The sequence below is a fragment of the Vipera berus genome (assembly GCF_964194415.1).
Source record: "Vipera berus genome assembly, chromosome: 4".
NCBI classification, from domain to species: domain Eukaryota; kingdom Metazoa; phylum Chordata; class Lepidosauria; order Squamata; family Viperidae; genus Vipera; species Vipera berus.
Genome location: NC_138206.1, coordinates 12,334,239 through 12,361,786, shown reverse-complemented (window position 1 = coordinate 12,361,786; position 27,548 = coordinate 12,334,239). Strand labels below are relative to the sequence as shown.

At 39.6% G+C, this 27,548-nt stretch overlaps 1 protein-coding gene across 1 annotated transcript in view; it reads right to left on the bottom strand.

Annotated features, from left to right (window-relative positions):
* FAT3 (FAT atypical cadherin 3) overlaps positions 1-27,548 on the bottom strand; it is a gene marked incomplete at both ends in the record, with an annotated part of 425,634 nt that overhangs the window by 204,499 nt on the left and 193,587 nt on the right. The window contains one exon of the mRNA XM_081327912.1: positions 11,592-11,653. Coding sequence (XP_081184038.1) covers positions 11,592-11,653 — 62 coding nt within the window. The remainder of the gene's footprint in view (positions 1-11,591; positions 11,654-27,548) is intronic.

The following is a 27,548-nucleotide window of genomic DNA, read 5'->3' as shown; positions in this document are numbered from 1 at the left end:
GTTGGGCCATAGTCTTTGGTGTTTAAATATCATGTGTGTGATGCAAATGGTGTTTGTTCGTTTGGTTGCCTCTGAGTCATGGTCTGGTTTCGGGTTGTTTGGATGGATGGCTGTCATTATCGAGACGTGGTCCAATTTCTAGTGGGGGGTTGTGATTTTTGTTGCTGTGTGGTGGAGTGCCTGTCTGTTTGTTTTAAATGCTGTCTTCGGGATTACGGTTGAAGTAGTTCTTTCATTCTCAGTGGTTAGTAGATTGGGTTGGTGTCAGTGTGTCTGTTTATTGACTTACTGGAGGAGAACCAATGGACAGAACTGCTGATTTGTTGGGCTGATATGGCATACGGTGATGACATGATGACAAAGATTGAAACACTGACCCTCTTAATCATTTTTGTAATGGTGTGAAGCTTTCACTCTTTGTTCAACTGTCCTTTATGGTCCTTATTTGGCCTATCAAGATTACATAGTTTGGATGTAGCTCTAATGATCCCCTAGAAAACATAGGGTCTATCTGAGGGAATACAGCTGTACAGCTACTGTGTGAGATACAAGTTCCTTTTTAGCAGACATACATCTGGGGAAATCATAACTCTTCTTCCCAGCTATCACAACCCACAAACATCTACATATGTATGGAACACAAAACCCAGATAGCATGTTATTTGGCGATTTTTCCAAGTTGTCACCACGTTCATCTTGACAGTGTCTCATTGTATAAGAGCAATCTAAAGTAAAATTCAAAATATCATGTTCTCAATGCATGTTAAAAAATAGTTTCTCCTACTGGCATACTCCAAGTGTATTGGGGCATTTTCAAAATTACTGACCATTACACACAACTGTGATCAGAGCATTTAGAAGGGAAAGGAAGGGAAGGGAAAAAAAGGAAAGGAAGTATTATTGGAGATTTTTAGCATCACACCAAATTGTCTAACATGACAATTCAATCTTTAATCAACGTAAGAGCTAATTCTTGCTCTGAAAACCCATGGACATTCAAAATAAAGTTGTTTAAGAAGGTCAATATTTTTTGGGGTGTGTGTGTGTCCTGATGAAGAGTTGAATATGCAAATTCAAGGCTTTCTTCCATTAATTTTAAATGTTCTTGTGAAGGGCTTTTGAAGACAAGAGTTTTATGCTTTTATGTGCAAAAGTGGAAAGATACTTCAATTCCTACAATGGTTAAATGGTTAAGGAAACAGGGAACTAGTGGAGATGGCTAAATTGTTGTTGTTGTTAGTTGCGAAGTCGTGTCCGACCCATCGCGACCCTATGGACAATGTTCCTCCAGGCCTTCCTGTCCTCTACCATCTTCTGGAGTCCATTTAAGCTCACGCCTACTGCTTCGGCGACTCCATCCAGCCACCTCATTCTCTGTCGTCCCCTTCTTCTTCTCTTGCCCTCAATCTTTCCCAGCATTAGGCTCTTCTCCAGTGAGTCCTTCCTTCTCATTAGGTGGCCAAAGTATTTGAGTTTTAGCTTCAGGATCTGGCCTTCTAAAGAGAAGTCAGGGTTGATCTCCTCTAGGACTGACCGATTTGATCACCTTGCAGTCCAAGGGACTCGCAGGAGTCTTCTCCAGCACCATAGTTCAAAGGCCTCAATTCTTTGGCGCTCAGCCTTTCTTATGGTCCAGCTTTCACTGCCATACATTGCAACTGGGAAGACCATAGCCATGGCTAAATTAAATTAATCAAAGAAAAAAACCGCATCCAACTTTGTTTCTGCTTGCAAACCTCTTCTGGATATTGTTCTTGAAATAAAAAAAATGAAACTTTGCTGCTACATTTTTTGTTACAGAAATGGTTGGTACATATTAAGTATATAAAAGTAAAAAGTTGAGATTGTAATATTACTATCTTATTCTACTGTGCTAAAAAGGGTCAGGAGTCACTGCTTTGCTTTTCTTCTTTTTTTTGCCATTTACCTCTTTCTCTTCCCTTTTCCCTCCCCTTTTTCCCTACTATTTTCATTTTATTTTGTATTTTATATCTTGATAAAATATCTTGAGCCTTGGTGGAGCAGTGGGCTAATGCCTCCTTAAGTAACACCAGCTGCCTGCAATTAGTGCAGGTTCGCATCCCACCAGGCTCAAGGTTGACTCAGCCTTCCATCCTTCCGAGGTAGGTAAAATGAGGACCCAGATTGTTGGGGGCAATTAAGCTGACTTTGTAATAATGCCGCTTGGGGTGTGTGTGAAAGCCCTAATAAGCAGGCATATACATAGAATGAAGGCTACTGCTAAGCTTGTAAGCCGCCCTGAGTCTTCGGAGAAGGGCGGGATATAAATGGAATAAAAATAAAAATAAATAAATAAGCTTAATCATTTTAATTTTAAAAAAAGATGTGACCAAGCTACTGTGTTTACTATGTCCCCTATGTTGTTTTGTTTAAACAAAAAACCAAAACCAAAACAACAACCCTAAACTCAGTAGGCAGAAAAAAGTTCATTTTAGAACTGCCTGCTTGTCTAATAAGATATGAATGACTCCACATTTGCTTGACCTCATTCCAAAATTGCTCAACACTGGAACTAAAAATAACAGTTTGGGTCTATTTTCCCCCCTCTTTTTTAGGCATCAGTGTGCAAGTCAATGAGCTGTAACTGGATTAAACATTTCATTTCCATCAAATGGCACGTGCAGACTGGCAGAGCAGAACAGCTATAATTTATATTTTCTCAAGCTGAGAGTAAGCTGATGGGGGAAAAAAAAAAGAATCTGGGATATACCTATCTAAAACTATTCCACTGTGCGTATCAGGCAGCTGTCATTTCTTTTGCTATCTGAATGAAAGCAGAGAACTAATTGTCTAACCCATCACAGGCAGGAAAACTTCTCAATAAAGCTGCCCTATAACACGCTTACAATGATACTGTTACAGTGGCCCATTCTAAGGCAAATCTCAACTCTGCAGAAAAAGGTAGGGCTGCTGCTGAAAAGAAGAGAGGGAAATAATCTCTAACAAAAGGTGGAAAAGAAAATCTGTCGTGGACTTTTAAGGCCGATCATGCTTAGAGCTACCAAAATGGGTCCACCATGGAACCAAGAGCACAGAATGAATACAGTCAAATAGTATCTCCTTGAATAGAATCAAATTATACCTACTAAATGCTCTGTGCTCAGTGAGAAATGAAAAAAGTGGAAAAAAAATACGGTTGTCAAGGTTCCGACTGAAGAACGCAACCAAGTAAACACCTTGGAGGCTTTCCAAACTCTTAATGTAAAACTTATTGAGTACACCATTTCGGCACGCATGCAAGCAAAACTAGCTCTGGCAAAACCCCACCCGATCCCATATAGTAAAAGTATAGAATTCCCTCTCCCCCTTCTTGATCAGGGCACATTGCCCAATTAGGTGGAAAGATATTGTTATGAGAAAGTGTCTCTGGGTCTGGCCAGACACCTGGTGAACTGTCCTTGGTGCTCACGGTTTGCTTTCTTTTGAAGTCTGCATCCCAATCTCTTTCCCTTCTCCAAACTCCATTGGCAAGCTGAGAAGCAATAATTGTCAGATCACCAAAAACATGCTTCTTACTTGACAACGGTTATGAAAGTAGTGTGTAAACTACCCCCTCCCTCAATTCTTCTGATATATATATCACTGAGTGTTGTACTGCATTTCTCAAAGAATAGTGGAGGGAAGCAAACACCATTTTCTGTTTCTTCCTGTCATTTGAGCTGGAAGAGAAAACTTGGAAGAACTCTCATTAATTTCACCAGGTAACAAAAAAAAACCATGGTCCAATTTTTCCCCCCTTCCCCTGATGAACTGGGCAACAATTCTTTTTTCCTCAGGCAGGAAAATAAAGAGGAGAAGGGATGGGAGGAAAACAGAGGGTCCATTGTTTCATGACAAACAGTCCAACTACCTTGTTGACTCATGAGCAAGGAGGTCAATGCCATCACCTATCATTAATCAATTAATTATTTCACATTTTTTGAACCCATCTCCCTCAGAGTGGGACTCTGGGCAGTGTACAGTAAAACATTAAAATATAAAAAAAACAGCATATAAGTATTAGAAATTAAAATCAGAATTTAAAAGGAGGCAAGGATGGTTGAAGCCTGTTAAAAATTAGTTAAACAGGTGAAGGAAGGGCTCTCAGGGTGTGAATCAGCCCCATGGTTGTATGGCTACTCTATGCTCCATGTGTTAACTCATTTCCAGAAGGTCAGGAGAATGGGGGGTCTGCCTTATCTCCAGGGGGAGAATATTCCACAGGGAAGGGCAATGGACCCCACCAGTCAGAATTCTTTAGCTGATGGGGACTGCAACATACCCACCCTGCCTGACTGGATGGTATGGGCAGATGTAATGGGACAAAGACACATTACATAGGTCTTGGCTCCATGTGAGGTAGAGCTTTATAGGTTACAACCAACATCTTGAATTGTACCTGGAAGCAAACTGGTACCCAGTGCAGTTCGTGGAACAAAGGTGTTGCATATACCCTTCTCTGGGTACCCAGAATTGCTCATGTGGCCACATTCTGCACCAGCTGAGGCTTCTGGATACTTTTCAAGGGTAGCCATATTAGAGCACACTGCAGTAGTTTAGATGGGAGATGACCAGGGTATGAGTGACTGAACGGAGAGTCTCCCTATTCAGGAAAGGGCGTATCTGCACACAATACAAAGTTAAGGAAAGGACCTCCTAGATGTAGCTGTCATCACTCTTTGAGCAGGACCCATGAGTCTGGGAGAAGTCACAGGTTATGTACTGGGTCTGTCTGGGGTTGTGCAACCATATCCAAGAGTAAATGTGAGAAACTTTTGAATACAGTGGGGCCCACCTATAGCCACTCCATCTTATCAGGGCTAAGCTGAGGTCTTTTGTTCCCCATCTAGGCCCCCACAGCCTCCAGATATGGCAAAAGAATGTTCACAGCAACATACAGGACAAAAAAATATATAACTGGATATCATCAGTGACCCGGTGACACCTCATCTCATCGTGATGGGTGATCTCGCCCAGCAGTTTCATGTAGATGTTAAAAAGCAGCAGAGAGAGATCTGAGTTCTATGCCACTCCACAAAACAAGGCCCTGAGCTGTACCTTTTGCTCCTTATCAACCCTGATTGGGATTGCGCTCAGAAGAAGCAGATGAATCAGTATGAAACTGTCCCCAACTCTCTAAGTCAGCCCAAAAGGATACCACGGTTGGTGATATTGAAACCCACTGAGAAGTCAAGAAGAGCAAGGATGGATGCACCACTTCCATCCCATTTCTGCCACCCCGCAAATTGCATTTATGAATGCAATCAGTGCCATTCAGTCCCATATCTGGGCCTGAAACCTCTTATGAAATCATCACACAAATGGCATGAATTACTTGTATGATAACACCAAGATGCGAGTGATGTCATGGTGGCTTGTATGGGACATCTATGGTGGGACCGCTCAGTCTTTGCTCCAAAATACAAGCCATACTGAAGGGAAACAACTATCAACAGAACCACTCCTACATTCTCCCTACATTGTCAGTTTACATTCTCTGTTTCTAGAGAAATGTTTCTTAACCCTACAACTTTAAGATGTGTGGACTGCAATCCACAGAATTCCCTCAACCAGTACTGATGTCCACACAGCTTAAAGGTGCTGAGGTTGAGGAATACTGTTCTACACAACGGGTACACTTTGTATAAAGTACCAGAGCATTGCATCCACCATCGTTAATTTTTAATAAGGCATCTGTGAGCTATAAAAATGATGCTGATGGCTCTCACTTTGCTGGGTTCACACATATTTGCATATGGCATCTAACAACAATAGATTAGAAAGACTGATGAGGTATGGGATATATGTACATTAAAGATATGGAAGTAGTTGCATTCTGCCTGATTCATATCTATTAAACATATCCTTCAACTAATTATGGGTGCACCTGTTTTTCTCCTGAGACATCACTAAAATACTCAATCTGTAAGGCTGAATTATTTTTTAACGCTTCATCTATCTAATTCTACTAATTATTAAGAGAAGGTAGGTAGGTTACCAAACTATTTAGGGTGTAGCAATTGTGACAGCATTATCTGCTTGTTAATTGTAAATTAGACAAGCTGTGACCCCTTGGGTCATTGTTTCGGAGATATTTCTTTGGCAGATTCTTCAATGCTTTCAAGAATGGAAGAACATACTAGAAAAGTTTTTAAAAATTCAGGGAGCTATTCCAACATGTATGTACCTTGAAAGTAGTCCATGTCAGGCACAAACAAATAAGGAACCAGGATTGTTCAAATGAGTACAAGTTTATTCCATGCTATCCCTAAATAAGAATCTGAACTACTAATGCTCAAGCCAAATTGGCAGTAGCTAAGAGTCAATGGAATTCAAGAAGGGCTGGACTTAGATCTCTTGTGGGCATGAAGGGACTCTAAACTGATGACTTGCTTGACCCCTCCCTCAAGCTCAGTCTGGTCATCTTTTACAGTCCACGTTGAGCTGTATAGCACAGTCAAACATCAAGAGTTGACAACAGGAAATGGTTATTTTATAAAATTTGCCAAATTTCAATTCCATTGGAGTTATGGGTCCTGGATTTTGGATGCATTCTGTAAATTAGTTCATTTGAGGTATTGTACCTTGGTTCAAAAAAAAAGTGCCTTATGAGGCACCATTGTGCCCAGTGAAAGGTCATGACAAGAATGTTAGTAGCATATAGATAAGTACGGAGATGATATACACTGGAACATATAGAAGAAATATATGCACTGGAACACAAAGGAACATGGATATAGTTAGCAGCTCCTGCTACCCAGAGAATAAAACAGAACAGAACAGAACAGAATAGAATAGAACAGAAGAGAATACTTTATTGGCCAAGTGTGATTGGATACACAAGGAATTTGTCTCCCATGCATAAGCTCTCAGTTTACATGCAAAACAACAAAGTAATAATAATCAGAATTTCAAATTAATAATAATTATTATAATATATAAAAAAATTATCTTGAACACCCCTCCCCATCATCAGTGTAGAGTAAAACTAAAAACACAAACCTCCCCAAAGTTAATACGTTCATTCTTTTTAGAGATCTTCAAATTTTGCTTCCAGTTCTTTCAACTTATTTCAGCTTTGTGCAAATGCTTATGAACAGATGTTTAAGAGTATTACATCACTGTCAAGTTTAGAGCAAGTGGAAACAATTTAAAAAGTTTCCGTCCACATCAAGGCTCATCAACACTCATACATTATCACCCCATGTGGACGGAGAAGAGAAGCTTTTAAGTTCTTCAGCAAATTAGATATCTTTTCAAAAGGAGCCAATTTTGTTTTCTTTCAATGCCAATCAAACACTGACGGGAGGAAGAATATGAAAAAAACAAACAAAATAAAACTGGAAAGTTCCAGTGGTAAAACAGGGAGACCATGGTAATTCTGTCAATTAAAGGTTCCCCCAGGAGGTTAATTAATCTTGGCAAGTGCCAAACATTTCAGAAATTACTTTGCAAATATCACAAAAGGAAGCCTTGACCTCCAAATAATTTAGGGCTAAATGGTTAACAGTTTTGCTGTTTGGGAAAAAGGTGTTGAATGTTTTAAGTTGGTCTGTCAGGGCAGGGGGAAGAGATGAAATTAACCTGGGCCTCCGTATTTGTATCTATGCACCTGTCCATTATTTTGACTTCTACGAGGGCTTTTTTCCCCATAGAACGCCCAGAACGGAGTTCCGGCACCTTTTTTGGATGGAACCTTGTAGGGTAGGGCAAGGCGGGCTGTATGACATGTGTGAGTTCCGGCACCTTTTTCTTTTGCAAAAAAAGCACTGACTTCTACTAATCTTGAAAGACCTAAAGCAGTAGCAGGAAAGAGAATAGAAGACAGGCTGCATCGTAGATCTGGGCAAATATGCCATTTTGAAATTATTCAGCAAATTTGTGGAAAAAAAGAAATTAGATAAATGGTGTCTCTAATTTCATGTACTGAAAATACAATTCTCCAAAAATTGTTGAAGGACACCCTATTGAAAAAGCCCAAGGCGATCTATTCTTACCTTGGGATTTAACTTAGGAAAAAGTGCAAATAGCTGGAAAAACAGGATGTCAATTCAACATTTGGTCACCATTTCATTAAATAATATTCTACCAGTAATGATGCAGTGGGTTGACCTCTCCAGTTCCCTTCAAGGGAAGAGGATCCTTAAGATTTTCCCCCATAATCCCCACTGTTGCGTCCTCCCAGGCACCTCGGGACAACCTGCTTTATAGTCTATCACCATTCAACAAATTCTTTAGTGCCTCTTTACTCAAGAAGAAAAGCAGAAAACCTTGTGCAATTGGCTTTCTTGCCCTTGCTGTAGTGTGTCTAGGATACAGCTAGAATTTTAGGCTAAATTCTTTGCCTGAACAACAGGGAAAGGGTTCCAGAAAAGGATACAAGACTTTTATAATATAACTGGGACTTGAAGACAATGGGAAAAATAGAAAATAAAATATCATGAATCCTGCAGGCTTTACTTAGTGGCAATATTTTCATGCAAGAGTATACCTCTCTCTCTCTCTCTTTCTCTCCTGCCCCCACTCTTTCTCCAGGTAGAACAAACTCAGGATACCAAGCTGAGGTCAATCCACAAAGTAACTCAATGAACAGATCCTAATCTGTATCTAGCTCTACTTAATAGCCATTTTCTAGTAATTAATCCTTTGTCTGATTTGGAACATTTAATTGCCTGGCTGAAGCAAGACTGAGATGAAACACAATCTCTACCCATGACGGCAAAAGAACAATGGAAAAAATAAGAGATTTGCCGTGGTCTTTTTTGAAGACTGCCTTGATTGGTTCTTCACTGGTTTGATTTTCCTGGATGCTGTTGATGATCTCTGCTCACCAGAAGGACAGGTTTAAATCTTTTGGGTTAACCAAAATCCACTACAGCCCCAGTAAAAATAACTCTCTAAAAACTTTTTTTCCTTCAAAGGGGTTGCTAAACCAAATTCTTGTTCATCCAACTGAAGGAAAAAAGAGGAAGGACATTTTCCCTGTCTAGCACCAATCCATCTGGTAATGGTTTCCCAGAAATATGTGGTTGGGCACTTTCACAACAGGAAACTGCAAGATTGCCTTCTGTGTGTTCCAGCATGGCTCTTCTTGGTAGCAACAGGAGATAAATCAAGGTTCTCAGATTCAATATTAAATTACATTCTAAAATAAAGCATATGGAAACCCATAGACCAAATGGAAAAGCTATGGGATAAATTTAAAAAAAATGACTGTATGTTTTTGTAGCAGGTGTACATTGGTGGATCTTGGCTTCTCTCTGTCACCCTGGACTCAAAGTGAAAGTTAAGTTTTTCCCCTGATCGAATCACTGAAATCTTCCTAACAAGATTTACTGAAATGAGGAAGACAGGATTACAAGAATTTCAGCAAATAAACTATTTCCCATCAGAATCAATTTATATTCTAAAATAAATCATAAAGGCAGAGCCTTTCATAATGGATGAGTCTGTAGGTGTCAATTTCCATTTTCTAAGTCCATAGGACTTAGTGTGAGAACCAACTCTTATGTACAGTAAGCACAACACAAACAATGAACAAATAAACAGAGTTCCTATAAAGCATGCAATCCATTCACTGCAGGAACTAATTTATCCCTGCTACAATCACATAGTTAAAAGGCCAGCAAGACTCAGTTCTGCGGGCTCATTTCCATTATTCCAATCTCCCAAATCCCAGAATCAGTGATACTGATTCAGTTTAATAAACGTTGCAATTCTTTCTTCAATTAAAAATAGACAATATGATTTTCTTTTAGGTGTACTTATGCCACGTAACAGAGTGAGCGCCTGTTACTCGTCCCAGCTTCTGCCAACCTAGCAGTTCGAAAGCACGTAAAAATGCAAGTAGAAAAATAGGGACCACTACTGTGGGAAGGTAACAGCGTTCGGTGCGCCTTTGGCGTCTAGTCATGCTGGCCACATGACCACGGAGACGTCTTCAGACAAGCGCTGGCTCTTCGGCTTTGAAACGGAGATGAGCACCGGCCCCTAGAGTTGGAAACGACCAGCACGCATGTGCAGGGGAACCTTTACCTTTACCTTTATGAAATATATTAGCTCAGTGGTTCTCAACCTTTTGTTTACCACAAACACCCTTTAAATACCTTTTATGGCCATGGACCATGGCCATAAAAGTTATACAAAGACTTAACTCAAGATTTAAATCGTAACATTTCTTCAAGACCTCGCAGACTCTCTGTGACAATATCATGGCACCCCAGAGGTCAGCAGACCACAGGTTGAGAACCACTGTGTTAGCTAGTTGGCACCATTTCCCACTAGATATAAATCCTTTTCCTCTTCATTTTAAAGGGTACTTATAGGAAATATCTGATTTACAGACTGTAGAACAGTCAGTAAAATCCCCGCAGGCCCTATATAAACTTATGACACTTGATTCCCTGCCTCATTTTCAACCTGGCCATATATCATATTATTTTGAGATTTGAAGTTTGTCCAAGGCTCTATTGAAAAAGAAATTGTATGTGTGTGGCTCCACAAGCCTCTTTTTTTAAAAAGGCTCTTAGCACTCTTCAGGATCATATCACCAAAAATAGGATTGCAAATCACAAAAGCAGGATGATACAATTTTCCATTTTTTAAAAAAAAAATAAGGAATGAAATCACTTCCTTCCCCAAACAGTCATTTCTCAACATTTAAATAAAGGGGCTAAAAATTACAATCTCATTTTTTCTGCTAATGTCATTGTCATGGTCATGATCGCCATCATCTTCATCACCACCATCACAATCACTGAAAACGACTTTTTCTTCCTGTTGTTGCTATTTCTTGCAACTGTTGCATCTTCCAATAAAGATGCATTAAAGTCATTATTCTGACCTAATGACTGATAATAAAAATCTTCAAGATTAAGATGTCCCCAAATAGTTAAACATTGACGACCCTGAATGGACTTTACTTTCCTCAATTTATCTCCATTTTGAAAATCAGTGTAGGAAATGAATGCAGTTGGAAAAGGATTGGTGGCGCAGTGGTTAGAGTGCAGTACTGCAGGCTACTTCTGCTGACTGCCAGCACTTTGGCAGTTCGATTCTCACCTGCTCAAGGTTGACTCAGCTTCCCTCCTTCCGAGATCGGTAAAATGAGGAGGACTCAGATTGTTGGGGGCAACGTGCTGACTCTGCAAACTGCTTAGAGAGGGCTGTAAAGCACTGCGAAGTGGTACATAAGTCTAAGTGCTATTGCTATTAGCAATGGACATAAAAAATCCCCGAGTTACTTCCTGCAGAAGCTCCATGAAGCTAGGAAAGTGAAGGAGCAATAGGAGTTTCTGAAGTGTGATATAGTTCTGTTTTTCTCCCACTTTTGCTCAGAAGTCCTTAGAATACAAGTATGCTTAAGGAATTGAAGGAAGACGATGAACAGAAGGCTCATTTGTGCAAAATCTGTAAGCCAAATTGTCCCTTCACCATCTAAATCAGGAGTCTTCAAACTTGGCCCTTTTATGACTTGTGGACTTCAACTTCCAGAATTCCTCAGCCAGCGTGCCTGGCTGAGGAATTCTGGGAGTTGAAGTCCACAAGTCATAAAAGGGCCAAGTTTGAAGACCCCTGATCTAAAATCTTACCTCAAGAAAGTGTTCTGCCTGCTGTTCACGATCCAGCTTTCTTGAAGTTGTGGTTATGAGCCCTGTAAGAAGAAAAAAAAACCAGAAATATTTTACGTAAATGTGAGGTCTAGCATAGAGCACAAGTAGCAAACGTTTCAGTTTCACCTGACTGTAATAATTGTCAAAGGCTGGGATGCGCAGTAACGGGAGTTGTGCGCTAACTAGAATTGTTCTGTTGCGTTCACATAATACATACCTTCACTTGTTTATCTGTTATTTATTTATCTATTGCATTTCTATACTGCCCATCTCACCTTAAATGATTAATAAAAACGTAACATGAATGCATAAATAAGAACAAAGTTAAAAACAGAATGAAAAGATAGGGAAGCAGTGCTAACATTTTAAAAAGTTAAAAGACTCCTGCAAGATACCAACTATTCATAAGGTTAAAAGAATAAGAAAGTTGGAAATGGCAAAGATTTCGGCATATTTGAAAGACCAATCGCAACAGAGATATATTGTGGAATGGAGAAGATGGATTAAATATATTCAGAATAAATATGGGACTAAAAAGTTTCATTTAGCATTTGAATAAGTAGTTGATTTTTATGATGTATGATTAGTTATTTGTTACTTTATTAATATTATGATTCTGGAGAGTTAAAGTCCGATAGAACTTAATGTTTTATTTTTGTTTTTAGCATATTTTAGTTTATGTTTGTATTATTATACCCTGTATTCAGCTCTGGGAAGTCGGGGAGGGGGGAGGGGGGAGGGGAGTGTTGGGGAGAGGGGAGGGGGAGGGGGGAGTTCATTGTATTTAAAAATTGTAAAACTTTTCAATAAAAAAAAGAATAAGAGAGTTGGAAGAGACTTTTGAAATCTTCTAGTAGGCAACCTTGGCTCTTGAATAAATGAATGAATGAATGAATGAATGAATGAACCTTTATTGTCAAAGTACAACATGTATACATTGAGATTGGCTGAGCTTCCCTTCATGCCCCCACCACAACTCACAGGGACATCAAACCCACCATCTTGTTACACTATGTGAGCTAATTGCACAACACACCAGCCTCGCAAGTCAATCATACATAAAGTTATTTCCCGTTCAAGAGCCTGACAGCCCATGGATAAAAGCTGTTCTTCAGCCTGTTGGTACGGCTGGCTATACTCCTGTATCTCCTACCCGATGGTAGGAGAGTAAAGAGGTACCGACCAGGGTGTGAGTCATCCCTGAGAATTTTCCTCACTCTTCCAAGGCAACGAGCCCTGGTGATGTCATCCAGTGGTGTCAGGGGACAGCCCACAATGTCTTGTGCTGTGCTCACCACCCTCTCTAATACTTTTCTATCCGCGGCTGTCAGGCCAGCATACCAAACCACAATACAGTGCGAGAGGACGCTCTCTATAGTAGACCGGTAAAAGAAGGTCATTAGCCGTTGTTCTACCCTGTTCTTCCGCAAGACCCTGAGGAAGTGAAGTCTCTGTTGGGCCTTTCTGGCCACCTGGGTTGTATTAACTTTCCAGGTAAGATCTTCACAGTGGTAGACTCCCAGAAATTTAAAGGAGGAAACTCTCTCCACACAGCCCCCCCCCCCCCGATGTAAAGTGGGGCAGGTTCCTCTCTTTTCCTCCGGAAGTCTAGCACCATCTCCTTTGTCTTGCCAATGTTCAGGTGCAAGTTGTTCTCTAAACACCATAGGGATACTTTTTGTACCTCCCCCCTAATAATAATAATAATATATAAAGTTGGAAGGGACCTTGGAGGTCATCTAGTCCAACCCCCTGCTCAGGCAGGAAACCCTATACCATTTCAGGCAAATGGCTGTCCAGTCTCTTCTTAATAACCTCCAGTGTTGGAGCATTCACCACCTCTGGAGGCAGGTTGTTCCACCGGTTAATTGTTCTAACTGTCAGGAAGTTTCTCCTTAGTTCTAGGTTGCTTCTCTCCTTGACTAGTTTCCATCTGTTGCTTCTTGTCCTGCATTCAGTTGCTTTGGAGAATAGCTTGACTCCCTCTTCTTTGTGGTAGCCCCTGAGATATTGGAACACTGCTATCATGTCACCCCTCACCCTTCTCTTCATTAAACTACACATACCCAATTCCAGCAACCGTTCCCTATATGTTTTAGCCTCCAGCCCCCTAATCATCTTGGTTGCTCTTCTCTGTACCCTTTCTAGAGTCTCGACATCTTTTTTACATCGTGGTGACCAAAACTGGATGCAGTATTCCAGGTGTGGCCTTACCAAAGCATTGTAAAGTGGTATTAGTACTTCACTTGATCTTGATTCTATCCCTCTGTTAATGCAGCCTAGCACTGTGTTGGCTTTTTTGGCAGCTGCAGCACACTGCTGGCTCATATTGAAGTGATTGTCTACTAAGACTCCGAGATCCCTCTCACAGTTACTACTATTGAGCAAGGTACCACCTATACTATACCTATGCATTTGATTTTTCCTGCCTCCCCTGTACACTGTTTCATCTCCACCTGTAATAAGACCCACTACGGTGGTATCTTCTGCAAACTTAATGATCGCAGTGGATGGGTTGGACGATACACAATCTTATGTGTACAGTGAGTACAGGTAGGGGCTAAGTACGCAGCTCTGTGGCGAGCCCAGGCAAAGCTTCAGGGAGGTGGATGAAACAGACCTGATCCTCACTGTTTGTAGCTGGTCCTTTGGAAAGTCTTTAATCCAATCGCAGATGGAGGGGGAAAAATTCAAGTCAGTCAGCTTTTCAATAAGGATGCTCAGCAGAATAGTGTTGAAAGCCAAGCTATAATCAATGAAAAGCATCCTGACATAGCTTCCAGGTTTCTCCAGATGGCTTGCTACAGAATGTAGAGCAGTAGCTATGGCATGCTGGCTCAGGAATTCTGGGAGTTGAAGTCCACGAGTCATAAAAGAGCCAAGGTTGCCTACCCCTGCCCTACACCATTTCAGATAAACGGCTGTCCAATCTCTTCTTAAAAACCTCCAGTGATGGAGCCCACACACATTTTGAAGGCAAGCTATTCCACTGATTAATGATTCTAATCCTAGGTTGGATCTCTCTTTGATAAGCTTCCATCATCCTTTGCTTGTTGTCCTGCCCTTAGGTTTTTTTGGAAAATAGGTTGATCCTCCTTTTCTTTGTGGCAGCCCCTCAAATATTGGAACATGGTTATCGTGTCACCCCGAGCGCTTCTTTTCATCAGACTAAACACACCCAGTTTCTGTAACCATTTCTCATGATGAACAGTTCCCTAAACATCTTTGTTGCTCTTCTCTGCACTTTTTCTAGAGTCTCAACATCTTTTTTATATTGTGGCTACCAGATGTTTGACCCATTGGCAGAGCCAGATCTTAACACTCTTTCTGAAAGGCAGAAGAGTGGGGGGCTCCACTCATCTCTGGGGGTAAGGTGTTCCTAAGGACTGGGGAAACTGCAGAGAAATCTCTCTTCCTGGATCCTGCCAGAGGAAACACTTCAACTGATAAGATCCGCAAATACAGGTGCTGGTTAACTAATCACAGATATGCATGTAAAAACACTGTACTGGACTCAGCTGGAACTCAATTTCCATTGAAATCAACAGGTGAAGTTAGCAAGTGAGGTTAGCTATGGGCATTACGGATCCACTAATGACAGCTAAACCAGTCAAACGTTTCTAGGGACTTTGTTTAACACACATTTTAAAAGCAAATTAGCTTGATTCCACACTTTCTAGATGAATATTCCAGACAGAAGCACTGTTTATACAAGACAGTGTGTGGCATTCTGGATTTTGCGGTGTTTGTTGCTTTATTTAATAAATTAATTAATGAGATGGCTGCCATCTCATATATATATCAGAGATAAGTCTGCTCTTAGGGAGGATAATATTCCACGGGCAGATGCAATGGCAGAAAAGGCAGCCTTGTTCTTTGTACTTTGCGGTGCAATTATTTTAAAAATCTATCCCTCCCTTCTCTCTGTGTGTTCCAGATATAATGTGCATTTAGAACCGATACAGAACAGAAAAAAGGCTGTAAACCCACCTGCACCCATCCCATAATGCTTGAAAGCCCATACACAGATGCATACCTGCCATGCTCTTCCATTTCAGGATAAGCCATGTTAGGCAGATTGCAGAAAAGGAACAAGCAATCATGTGCTAGAGAGAGCAAATATATCCCATTAAAACAAATAAATAAAACGAAATAGAGCAAAGTTTAATTTACACCAAATGAACACCACTCGCTCTCACTGTTCGACCTTTCTATTTACCTTCTATGAGCGCTGGTGGCACAGTGGTTAGAATGCAGTATTGTAGGCAAACTCTGCCCACTGCCAGGAGTTCGATCCTGACTGGCTCGAGGTTGACTCAGCCTTCCATGCTTCTGAGGTTGGTAAAATGAGGAGCCAGATAATTGGGGGGCAATATGCTGATTCTGTAAACTGCTTAGAGAGGGCTGTAAAAGCACTATGAAGCACTGTATAAGTCTCAGTGATCTTACTCTTGCTCTTATCTATGTGAAGTATCACCTCCGTGACATCCACATACCACCTCATCCACTGCACTTGCTTTTGAAACCTATCAGCTCTCTCTCTTGAAGGACCTAATAACTCCATGCAACCATGATTTTTTCTGGGATCCCTTCCTCTTGATGCCTTCTCTCTTCCTTCACAGAGTTGTTTTAAAATTGGATCCTCATTCATTCTGTCTACATGTCTACATCATCTGAACATACTATTTCAGCCCAGGTGCTCAATTTAGTATTCAGTTGTTTTATTCTTTACCTAGCGCTCTCTCTCTCAAATTTTTATTGAAGATGTTAATGATGGTAATTAAAACTTATACAAACTAAATCCAGAGAGAAAAAGGAAAGTAGAAGACAGGGTAAAATATACAAAGAAGGGAAAAAGAAAAAAAATGATAAAGAAGTGACTTTCAATCTTCGTCACGTTAAGTATCAACAGGTTGGTGGCCCTTCACTCTCCATAAAGTTCCAGAGAGATGTCTCTTCTTCCTATAATCCACCCCTTATCCATAAACAAGCCCATAGGGTATCAACTTTTCAATCCTGGCACCAGCAAAACTTTGTAAAATATTGCCAGAATTTCATAAAAAGGTATCCTATTTTAACCTTGATAACAGAATAAGAGTTGGAAGGGACCTTGAAGGTCTTCTTGTCCAAACTCCTGCTCAAGCAGGAAACTACAGTATATCATTTCACACAAATATCCAATCTCTTCTTAAAAACCTCCAGTGTTGAGCACCTACAAGTTCTGGAGGCAAGCCGTTCCACTGATTGTTCCAACTGTTCGGAAATTTCTTCTTGGTTCTAGGTTGGTTGTCTCCTTGATTAGTTCCCATCCATTGCTTCTTATCCTGCCTTCAGATGCTTTGGAGAATGGGTTGACCCCCCCTTAGATATTGTAACACTGCTATTATGTCACCCTTAGTCCTTATTTTCATTAAACTACACATACCCAGTTCCTGCAACTGTTCTTTGTCTATTTTAGACTCCAGTCCCCTAATAATTTTTGCTGCTCTTTTCTTCGTTCTTTCTAGAGTCTTAACATCTTTTTTTATATCATGGCGGCCAAAACTGGATGAAACATTCCAAGTGTGGTCTTACCAAGGAGTTATAAAGTAGTACTAACACTTTATGTGATTCTTGATTCTATCCCTCAGTTAATGCAGCCTAGGATTGTGTTGGGTATTTTGGCAGTTACAGCACATTGCTTGCTCATATTTAAGTGGTTGATCAACTTTACATTCCTTCCTTTTACTTCTGAAAAACTTAAAATTCCTTGAAATGCTGTTGTAGTTTTTGCTTTGTCTTCAGTTCTTCTATCTTATTGAAACAGGCGTCTCTTTTCCTAAATCTAATAAAAATACACTATCCAGCTCATTCTCTTGGTTTATCATCTGTATTTCCCCTTAATTTTTAAAACTTCAGCCAGCTTCTTTTGTATATCTAGCAAAGAATCCTTATCTGGGTTAATTCTATCCTGTTAAGTCTATCCTGTGTATTTCCACTTTAAATGCCTTCTCTGTCATGTAATCCACACTTCTTTTAATCCAGTATTTCTGATTCTACTATTTATGCACCAAGCAAAATCTGTTTCACAAATCCCACAGGAGGGTAGGGCTGAAGAGATCGTGCTTGTCAACCATGTAGCTAACCCCTGAGAAATAGAGCGTGAATGGCAACTTGGTGATCCAAAAATCTAGGATGAAATTCTATGCACAGTTAAATTGGAATAAGCTCCATTGATCAGAATTACTTATGAAAGGGCAGGCGCACAACTGCGCCATCCTGTAATAAATCTCCACAAAGCAATTTGTTGCCTAAAGAGTCAGTAGCATCTCCATAACTGCTGATGAAGAATGACTTGAGCTTCAACAATATAGCAGAATGGAAGAGTTGTGCATTTGTAATAACCCAGAGGGCTAAACACATCACTGACTTGAACCAGAAGCCAATTTCTCCTGCCCACAACCTCTAGAAGCTGTAGCTCCGAAAGAGGAAACACTTGGAATTGTAATAAAAGAAATGTTTGGTACGTTCTCCTAAACGCAACTCCCAGGATATTTAGGAAGAAGCCATGAGAATTATAGTGATATAAAACCTATAAAAACTCATAGCGCAGACAGGGCTGTTTGCAATCCAAGTCACAACCTGTCGTTGTTGGGAGTGTGGATGAGTGCTCACTTGTCTGTCCTGATTTGGAAGTGGTCTACTCCCGTGGACGTTTTACGTACCTCTTGAGAGTGGAAAAGAACATAAATTATCCTATTTACAAATTTTGCTATGTGCAACCACCACCAACCGAACTGCCAGCAAAGGCTAAAGATATATTTGTTCTTCCCCAAAGAATAGTAAAAATGAAACAACATCAGCTCTTTATTTTTCTAAGGCAGCCAAGTGCCTTGTGTTGAATACATTAAGATAGGCTATAAATCAAACATCACTATATAATTGCCTATCCCAGATGTACCATATGCAGCAGAAAAGCTTAGTTATGTTAGAGTTATAATGAGCCGGAGATGTAACGGTGGCTAACCGTAAATGGAAAGCAATTCTATCTTGGATTATGGTGGATAATACAAGAGCAACAGGGAATGAAGGGTTAGGAGGCAAGGTTATGAGATATAAAGGTGCTCAATCATGGGCAACATCTGGATATGGGGAGTAAAGTTTGTGGCATGACTGAACAAAGCAGGAAAGATGGTTGAGCTTTCTTTTGTACAACGGTGAGGTTGGGCTTCTCTACTATAGCATTACTTCATCCCTAATGGAGAAAACATTTGTCAACCTGGAGACCACTGATTGTACAGATAGTATAATAATAATAATATAATAATCCTTATAGTCACGACAATAAATGGGACCACAATTTCCACTGCTAAGCAAGGGGGTTGTTAAATGAGTTGAGCCCGATTTTACGACCTTTTTAGCTACAGTTGTGAAGTAAACCATGCAGTCGTTATGCAAATCTGGCTTTTCCCATTGACTGTGCTTGTTGGAAGCCGGCTGGGAAAGTTGCAAAATGTGATCACAACCCCACTGTGTTGTAAATATAGGCCGGTTATTTAGTGCACAAATTTTGATCACGTGACCGTAGGAATGTAAGTCGTAAGCGTGAAGGTCAGTCGTATGTTACTTTTTACGGTGCTGTTATAACTTCGAAAGGTTGCTAAATGAATGGTTGTAAGTTGGGGACTACCTGTAAACACCCTTCAAGTCCAATCCATTTTTGCAACTTTCAGAATTTACTGGAGATTGGGCCACTGCAATTATGTAATAAAACGATAATTTAGGACAATGAGATGATCGGCTTTTAGAATTGTCATCAATAACTTCCCCTCTTTCCCAAGTATACAACAGGCCGCAATGCAATCTGCCTTTAGGAAAACTATTTAGACCTGGCTCTCCCTCCAGGCATGGGTGCAATCCCTTTTTGGATCTTTTTAATACAGTGCTTGGGCCCCATTTTACATTCCGCTTTTCATAATTACATTCAGAGTATGTTTTACTGTTATGTGGGTTTCTTCAGTTTATTCTTTGTATGGGGCTGTTTTGTTTACTGTATGCTACCAAGAGTCACATTGTTTGAACTGAGCAGATTTATAAATCCAATCAATCAATCAATCAATCAATCAATCAATCAAGCTGATTTAATGATTTGCTCCTATAAGTGCTCAGAAAGCTGAGAGGACCCATTGATTCTGGTGACATCCACAACAACCCTTAAATAGAAAAAAACTGAACAAAGTTTATTGTCTCTACAACAGACATGTCAAACTCGCAACGTCATGTGACGTCGCGCAATGTATCGGAGCTTTTTCTCCATCGCCGGCAGTGGGGTGGGCGCGGTTTCCTGATGACGCGTCCTGCCTGCGGGCCGGCAGATTGACACCCCTGCTCTACAACGTGAAGGTTCAAAATTATTTTGACAGAGTAGGGAAATGATGCGCCTTCAAGATCAACTCTCCCATTTCAAAGGGACAAATGTCTCAGACACTCAGCATTAATGTAGAATCTCATCAGCACATCAATACGATATTTTATGAAAATATTGATGTTGCAGGCGGGAGTTTCAAATTCACAGAAAATCACATACCAACTTTAATCAGAATCTCCTGGATCCCAGCTCAATGTTGCTGCCACTACAGTACAGTATAAATATGGTCCAGCCGACTTATGTTTAACAAAGTTTACATTTGGACTTTACCCTCATTTAATGGAGATGTGTTATTGTAGATTTCTCTATTAAATCAACAGATTTTCCTTTAAAAGTATGTTTCCTTTCAAACGATGCCACTCATCTCAATTATATAATTAGGCAATGACACAAATTAATGTAAATGAAATAAATATGGACTTATCAGTCACTTGGAAGTAATAGATATCATTTTCTCTGAAAGGTGTCTTGAAATCCAGGTCTATGCAAATTCTCACAAAGCATTACTACTGTAAGTTTGTCAACTGTGTCAAACAACTAAAGATTCACCAAGACAAAATTTAAAGCAGACATGACACAACTTCTTGTTTTCCAGTCTTCTAAAACATACCATTGAGATTTTATGTTATTGCCTTAATCTGAGAAGTAGTTACAGGTTAACACCCCTGGCAACTTCTGTGCTGAATATTCATAGTACATTTTTACTGACAAAGAAAAGGCTGTTCCGAAAGCAGGATGGGAATTATCTGTGAATATATTTATGCTGAAGGTTATTTTGTGCTTCATTTGGGGAGAAATCGCAAATCTGTGGAGAATCGCCCACTGTCACTCCACCAATTTAATGTTAGTGCATCCACTGGGAAGGGCCGGGCACGGATGTCCTCAAATTCTCTCATATGCCAAAAAACGGTGTTCTGAAATTGCAAGGTCAGAATTCTTGGGAAAATCCAGGAGGGGTAGTAACTCTGTTGGCATTGAAAACCCCCCCCCAAGTTTGTACCATATTAAAATAAAAGAGAATAACATAAAAAGAAAGATTATGCGCCTTTTGTTGATTTGAAGGGCACGTTTGGATTGGTTTACGGGGACCAAAAGAACCCAAATACAATTTCCAGGGTGAGAAAGCCATATTTCAGAAATCTTTAGCAGCTGAAGCGATGTTTAACAAATTGAGGTTTGGGGGCAAACGCAACAATCAGCCAAATGGAATGACTATAAATTACTAAAAATTGTGGAATCACACAATCACACAAAGTCGGAAGAGCCCAATCCCTGCTCTGCACAGGAGGGCAATTTAGAATACCCCTGACAGATGGCCATCCAGCATCTGTTTGAACACAACCAGAAAACAGGAGCTTACTATTCTCCTTACTAATTGGTAATCTTTTTGGTAAGCTTGAGATATAGCAGATGTTTACAATTAAGGCTCTGTGGAATTCCCAAATGGTTAGCTGTGGATAATAACACAGAGCAAATCTGCAAGCTTTGCGGTAGCCAGCCTACTACTATTCAGGGATTTGATTGGTCCTTCCTCCCACTGAGAAACTCATGAGCCCACAAACAAGTCCCATTTGCAAAAGGAACTAAGGATGAAAAGGCAACCTTTAGTGCAGTCTTAAATCTTAGCCCAGCCCAGCCTCAGCGCCTTTCAGTTGCATCCGAGCTGATTTTTTTTAAAGAACTATTTTCAGGTCATATATTGTGACTTAGGTACCCTTCCTTCCTTTTTCTTCCCCATGTTTTGCCTTTTCAAAGATCTTTTCTCTAACACCTCCTATGTTTCCTCTAATTAATAGGAACTGTCACCTGGGCTTTGAATTTCATGACTGACAAAATTTGCTGACAGCTTAAAAGTTTCGTGGGAACTCCCTGAATATTCCGGAACCACACTGCAGTAGCTCTCCGCGTCTCTATTTTTTATTTTGAAAGCACTCAGGCCTGAGGAGAAACTCTTAAAACTGCTTTGAATATCTCCTTGAGCAGAATGTCTTAATAGCATCACGTGTGTTGTGAAGCGTGGGCAGACAGTACTTTTGTATTAAGCTCATATTAAGAAGATAATGTATTACTGCATGGCAAAGGTTGAATGAACACGAAGTCTAAAGACTTCCTTCCGTAGGTCTGACTTGTCCTAGAATAGAAAGCATGTAAAAAAAAAATCTGCATTATGTCTTCAATTTTCCTTGCTAGGGAAAACAGGAATTGAGATGAGGTATACAGCTGGGGATAGGCTCCCTCTCACGGGATAAAGGCCTAAATCTGATTTATAGAGAGATCTCTGCAAACCTCTGGCAGATTCTCCTAAATAACTATAATTTTAAAATGCCAATGATTTTGCATGAGAAAATGATATACAAGAGAGACGGCTTTTTCCCGTGCATTGTAATTGTGCTATTTTCTACGTACGGAGGACATACAAATACAGAGATTTGCTTTGAAGGTCTCCAGAGGATTCCTCTCTTTCTCTGATGCATCAGGAATGAATGCAGGAAGGGATTTTTGCACAATAATCAAAACAATGGCTCTTTCACACACAGTGAAAGATGGTCTGGAGAATTAGAGCTTTCAGCATCCATACTTGGCAATAATAATAATAATAATAATAATAATAATAATAATAATAATAATAATAATAATAATAATAATAATAATAATAATAATAATAATAATAATAATAATGTTGGAAGGGACCTTGAAGGTCATCTCGCCCAACCCCCTGCTCAGGCAGGAAACCCTATACTATTTTGGACAATGGCTGTCTAGTCTCTTCTTAAAAACTTCCAGTGTTGGAGCATTCACACCTTCTGGAGGCAGGTTGTTCCACTGATTAATTGTTCTAACTGTCAGGAAGTTTCTCCTTAGTTCTAGGTTGTTTCTCTCCTTGATTAGTTTCCATCCGTTGCTTCTTGTCCTGCCTTTGGGAGCTTTGGAGAACAGCTTGAGTCCCTCCTCTTTGTGGCAGCCCCTGAGATATTGGAACTCTGCTATCATGTCCCCCCTCGTCCCTCTCTTCATTAAACTAGACATACCCAATTCCAGCAGCCGTTCCTAATATGTTTTAGCCTCCAGTCCTCTAATCGTCTCAGAAGGAACAAGAATATGCTGGGTAAAAAGTCAAGGATTGCAATATTAGCCTACTTTATATCAAAGAAGGAACTTGCTTAACTGCAGTCTGAGAGTCACTGCATGGCAGGCTCCCAAAACCAAGACAGACACATGAGATTCTCTAAGCATTTTTCTTTATTGTTCCACACCTACAGATGGAAATCTTGCCAAACTAAAGCTAACTACTTGAATCATAAAACATCTAACTCAGGGAACTACTACGGAGGAACCATCTTCACCCTCTTTCCCTCACACAAACTATGTAACTGTGATGTCTCTTGCTCCTCTGGAATACACCCCATCCCTCCTGAGAATCAAGACAGCATTCCATCACATTGCATTAAGAAAGTTACTTGGCCCATTAAAGTGCCTTGCAAATAAGAGGATTCTAGCTGACTTTGGCTAATTTCAAAAGCCTAAGAAAGCTTGGGTCTGATTAGTACTGACAGGAAACCATCAGGGAATAGCAGGACTATAAACTAGTGGTCAAGCCAGGATCTTGAAGGATAGGAACCATGGTGGCGCAGTGGTTAGAATGCAGTAAGGTAAAGGTAAAGGTTCCCCCGCACATGCGTGCTAGTCGTTTCCGACCCTAGGGGCCGGTGCTCATCTCCGTTTCAAAGCCGAAGAGCCAGCGCTTGTCTGAGGACGTCTCCGTGGTCATGTGGCCGGCATGACTAGACGCCAAAGGCGCACGGAACGCTGTTACCTTCCCACCGGAGTGGTCCCTATTTTTCTACTTGAATTTTTTACGTGCTTTCGAACTGCTAGGTTGGCAGAAGCTGGGATGAGTAACAGGCGCTCACTCTGCTACACGGCACACGGGATTCAACCCGCCAAACTGCCGACCTTCTGATCGACAAGCTCAGTGTCCTAACCCACTGAGTCACCGTGTCCCTTCTAGAATGCAGTATTGCAGGCTAATTCTGCTGAGTGCCAGAGGTTCAATCTTCATGGGCTCAAGGTTGACTCAACCTTCCAACGTCGGTAAAATGAGGACCCAGATTGTTGGGGGCAATATCCTGACTCTTTAAACCACTTAGAGAGGGCTGTAAAGCACTGTGAAGTGGTATATAAGTTTAAGAGCTATTGCTGTAATACCAAACCACATTAGGGTGGCTGTCGAGAGAAGTATGAGAAAAACACTCGCTTGACATAATGAAGACTCTATTTGAAGTCATCATCATGATCATGGTATCACCACCACCATATTAATATTGAAGATTTATACTGGTGCCTCCGGGTGCTTTAAGCTGTATTATTAATACACATGAGGAATGAGGAAAATTCATTTGGTTTGCATTTTAATGCAAATGTAGCTAATTTCACACATTTCAAGCCAATTAATGAACTGAAACTCAAGTTATATTTCAAATGTCATTTCTCTGAATTTTGCAGATTAATTCATTAAGTCAGAAAAAAACAGTACAGATGTTAGAAAACAGACACAAATGGTATTGAGAAAAATTGCTTGCGAAAGCGGAGTCCTTTGGCAGCGTTCTAAATAAAAATGTGATTTCAAAATACCTACAAAATTTAGTACAAACTTTTTTTAAAAAAAAAGATTCATCAAAGTAACTATGGAATGTAAATGAACCAGACCAAAGACTAGAAAAATGAGAAATTTATAAGAACAGCGTTGCTTATCCCTAACATGTTTTTATTGCTGTTGCTTGTGAGCTGTCCAGGGTTATAGCATATAAGATGGTGTTGTGGGATTATAAATTTCCTAAAATAAATATTTAGTCCTTTGGGGCTATCCAGACATCTAGGGGACAAGAAAACTAAGTTCTAAATGATTTACTAGCTCCTGTTCAAGGAAAAGAAAACAAATGTAATTACAGATTATACTCATAAAGAAACTATCCAGAAAATGTAATGGAAAAAATAGAGATATCTATTAAAATGTCTGGGTTTTTTTTATTTTATGTTTTTCCTCCTCTCTTCCCCCATCAGGTTGATCTTCCCTCTCCAGTGAGAGTCTCCTAGTAACTCACTTATGCCTGTTCTTCCCTATGGATATAAAATCCCCAAGGATAATGCCCCAGGAACTTATCAATAAAACAACCATTTTTGAAAATGGAGGTAAAATTGAAACCTGAAACTTGTCTTTTAGGGATGGCAGATAAACAGCTGGAAAGAAAACATGGGGTTTATTTTTATATAGGACATTGTCTACAAGTTTATTATATGCCCAAAGATGGAAAGAGTATTACCAGTATATACCCAGGATGGAAGAATGGACTTTGAAATTAATCGAGCAAACTGAGATGGTAAAATTGACTACTTTGCTTAGAGACAATAACCTGATTAAATTTCTTGCAACCTGGAGACCACAATTAGATTTTGTTCAAGGAGAAAAATCAATTTGGATTTTTGGGATCACGTCTGATTTGATTAAGAGAAATATGGTGGTTTCTTAAAATCACAGTTAATTATATTTGATAATTTATTACCGTATGTGTCAGATTGAAATTAAGAGACGAATATTATGCAAATGTTGATCTTTCAGAATGTTTATTAGTAATTTAAGATAGTTTTTTTTAAAAAATATTGATTATTCATTTACGTTAGGGACCAGTTACTGTATTATTTTACTTTACAGAAAAAAGTTGGAGGTCACTCTAAAATTTTGACCATTTCAGACTTGCGAGCTAAAGCAACATCATAGCATCGTCTCCTGCTGTCCTTGGAAACAAGTTTTAGTTAAATATTTAAAAGTAAAGCCCTTAATTGAAAAAGGGCATCCTGTCACTTTAAGGATTGTGATCTCCTGGCTGATGTAAGATCTGGGATAGAAGAGAATTGAGATATTAGGGAGAAAATCATCTCTATAATCTTGAGATCATAAGTGAACAATCCCAAAATAGAGACTGCATTGAACAGGACCACCCATTCATGAATGATGAGGACAACTGAGTAATGGCTCCTCTTTTCTAATGATATATATATATATATATATATATATATATATATATATATATATATATATATATATATATATATATATATATATATATATATATATATATATATATATATATATATATATATATATATATATATATATATATATATATATATATATATATATAAACCTATACATTTGAAAGTAAGTGAAACACAGATGGATGTACAACAAAATTTGGGTCATTTTTTGTCTGCCTCTTCAGAGAAAATTCAGTGTCTCCTAAACAGCTAATTGTTAATATGGAGCTTCCTTACAGTTTTAAACAACTGTGTCACTCCTCATTTTCCATGAAAATTATGGTATTCTAGTTTGCTTGCAATTAGCATATAATTAGTACTTCCAGCAGTTGCTATAAATACCTATCTAACTGCTGGCTAGCTTGGTATCCAGCACACACAATCATTATATAATTTCTGTCACTTTTTTCCCATGCATCAGTGCCAGGGGAAACTGAGTAAAACTCGGAAAACGGATCAGAGTAATTTATGCTAATTGGTTTGGGCTTTAGCAGAGATCAAACATATACTAGGTCCACGAGTGAGTGTGGCGTTCAGGGTGTGACAAATTTTCATCACAGCTAAGGACTGAATTCTTCAATTTTCTCCCCAAACCGTTAAGATTCAAAACCAGCACTAAGGATAAATTTTGTGACTATTAGAACAATCAATCAGTGGAACGACTTGCCTTCTGATGGAGCAGGGGTTTGGATAGAAGACCTTCAAGGTCCCTTCCGACTGTTATTCGGTTATTGTCAATTAACAAATGTAATCATTATGTTTGCATAAACATTAAAATTTTTAAAAAGGAAGTGAGGTTTATTTTTTTTTAAAAAAAAAAAACAACCCCACATATGCACCAATATCAATATGGTAGTATGTGAGTATTTACTTGATAAACTTGAAGGGCGGGTGGGGAGAAAGGAGGGAAGAGAAATTTTAAAAATCCTCCATCCCTAATTTATAACATCTGCAGTTGCTGCTTAAGAATCCAAAAACTTTTTTTTTTGCCAGCCTTTCAATGGAATATTTTATACAAAAGTTACAGCTGGCAAAATCAAAGCAACCATCGTCCCTTCTTGTGTAAATGAAGAAGCTCATTTTCTAGTCATGTTGAGCTTCCAAGTCAGCTTTTTCCAAACTGGTGCTTTCACGTATTTCAGGACTGTAAACCCAAAAGTTCCAAAACAACATGAAAACTCATCTGGAAGGCTTCATGTTGCAAAGGCTCCAAATTAGATTTTTTAAAATCCTATTTTGATAAATAACTCAAGGTGGTGAACATATCTAATCATTCTTCTGTTTTCCCAACAACAACAACAACAACAACAACCCTGTGAAGTGACTTGGGCTGAGAAGAGGGACTGGCCCAAAGTTACCACAGCAGGCTTTCATGCTTAAGGCCTGATTAAGACTCACAGTCTCCTGGTAATTGGCCCAAAGTCACCCAGCCAACT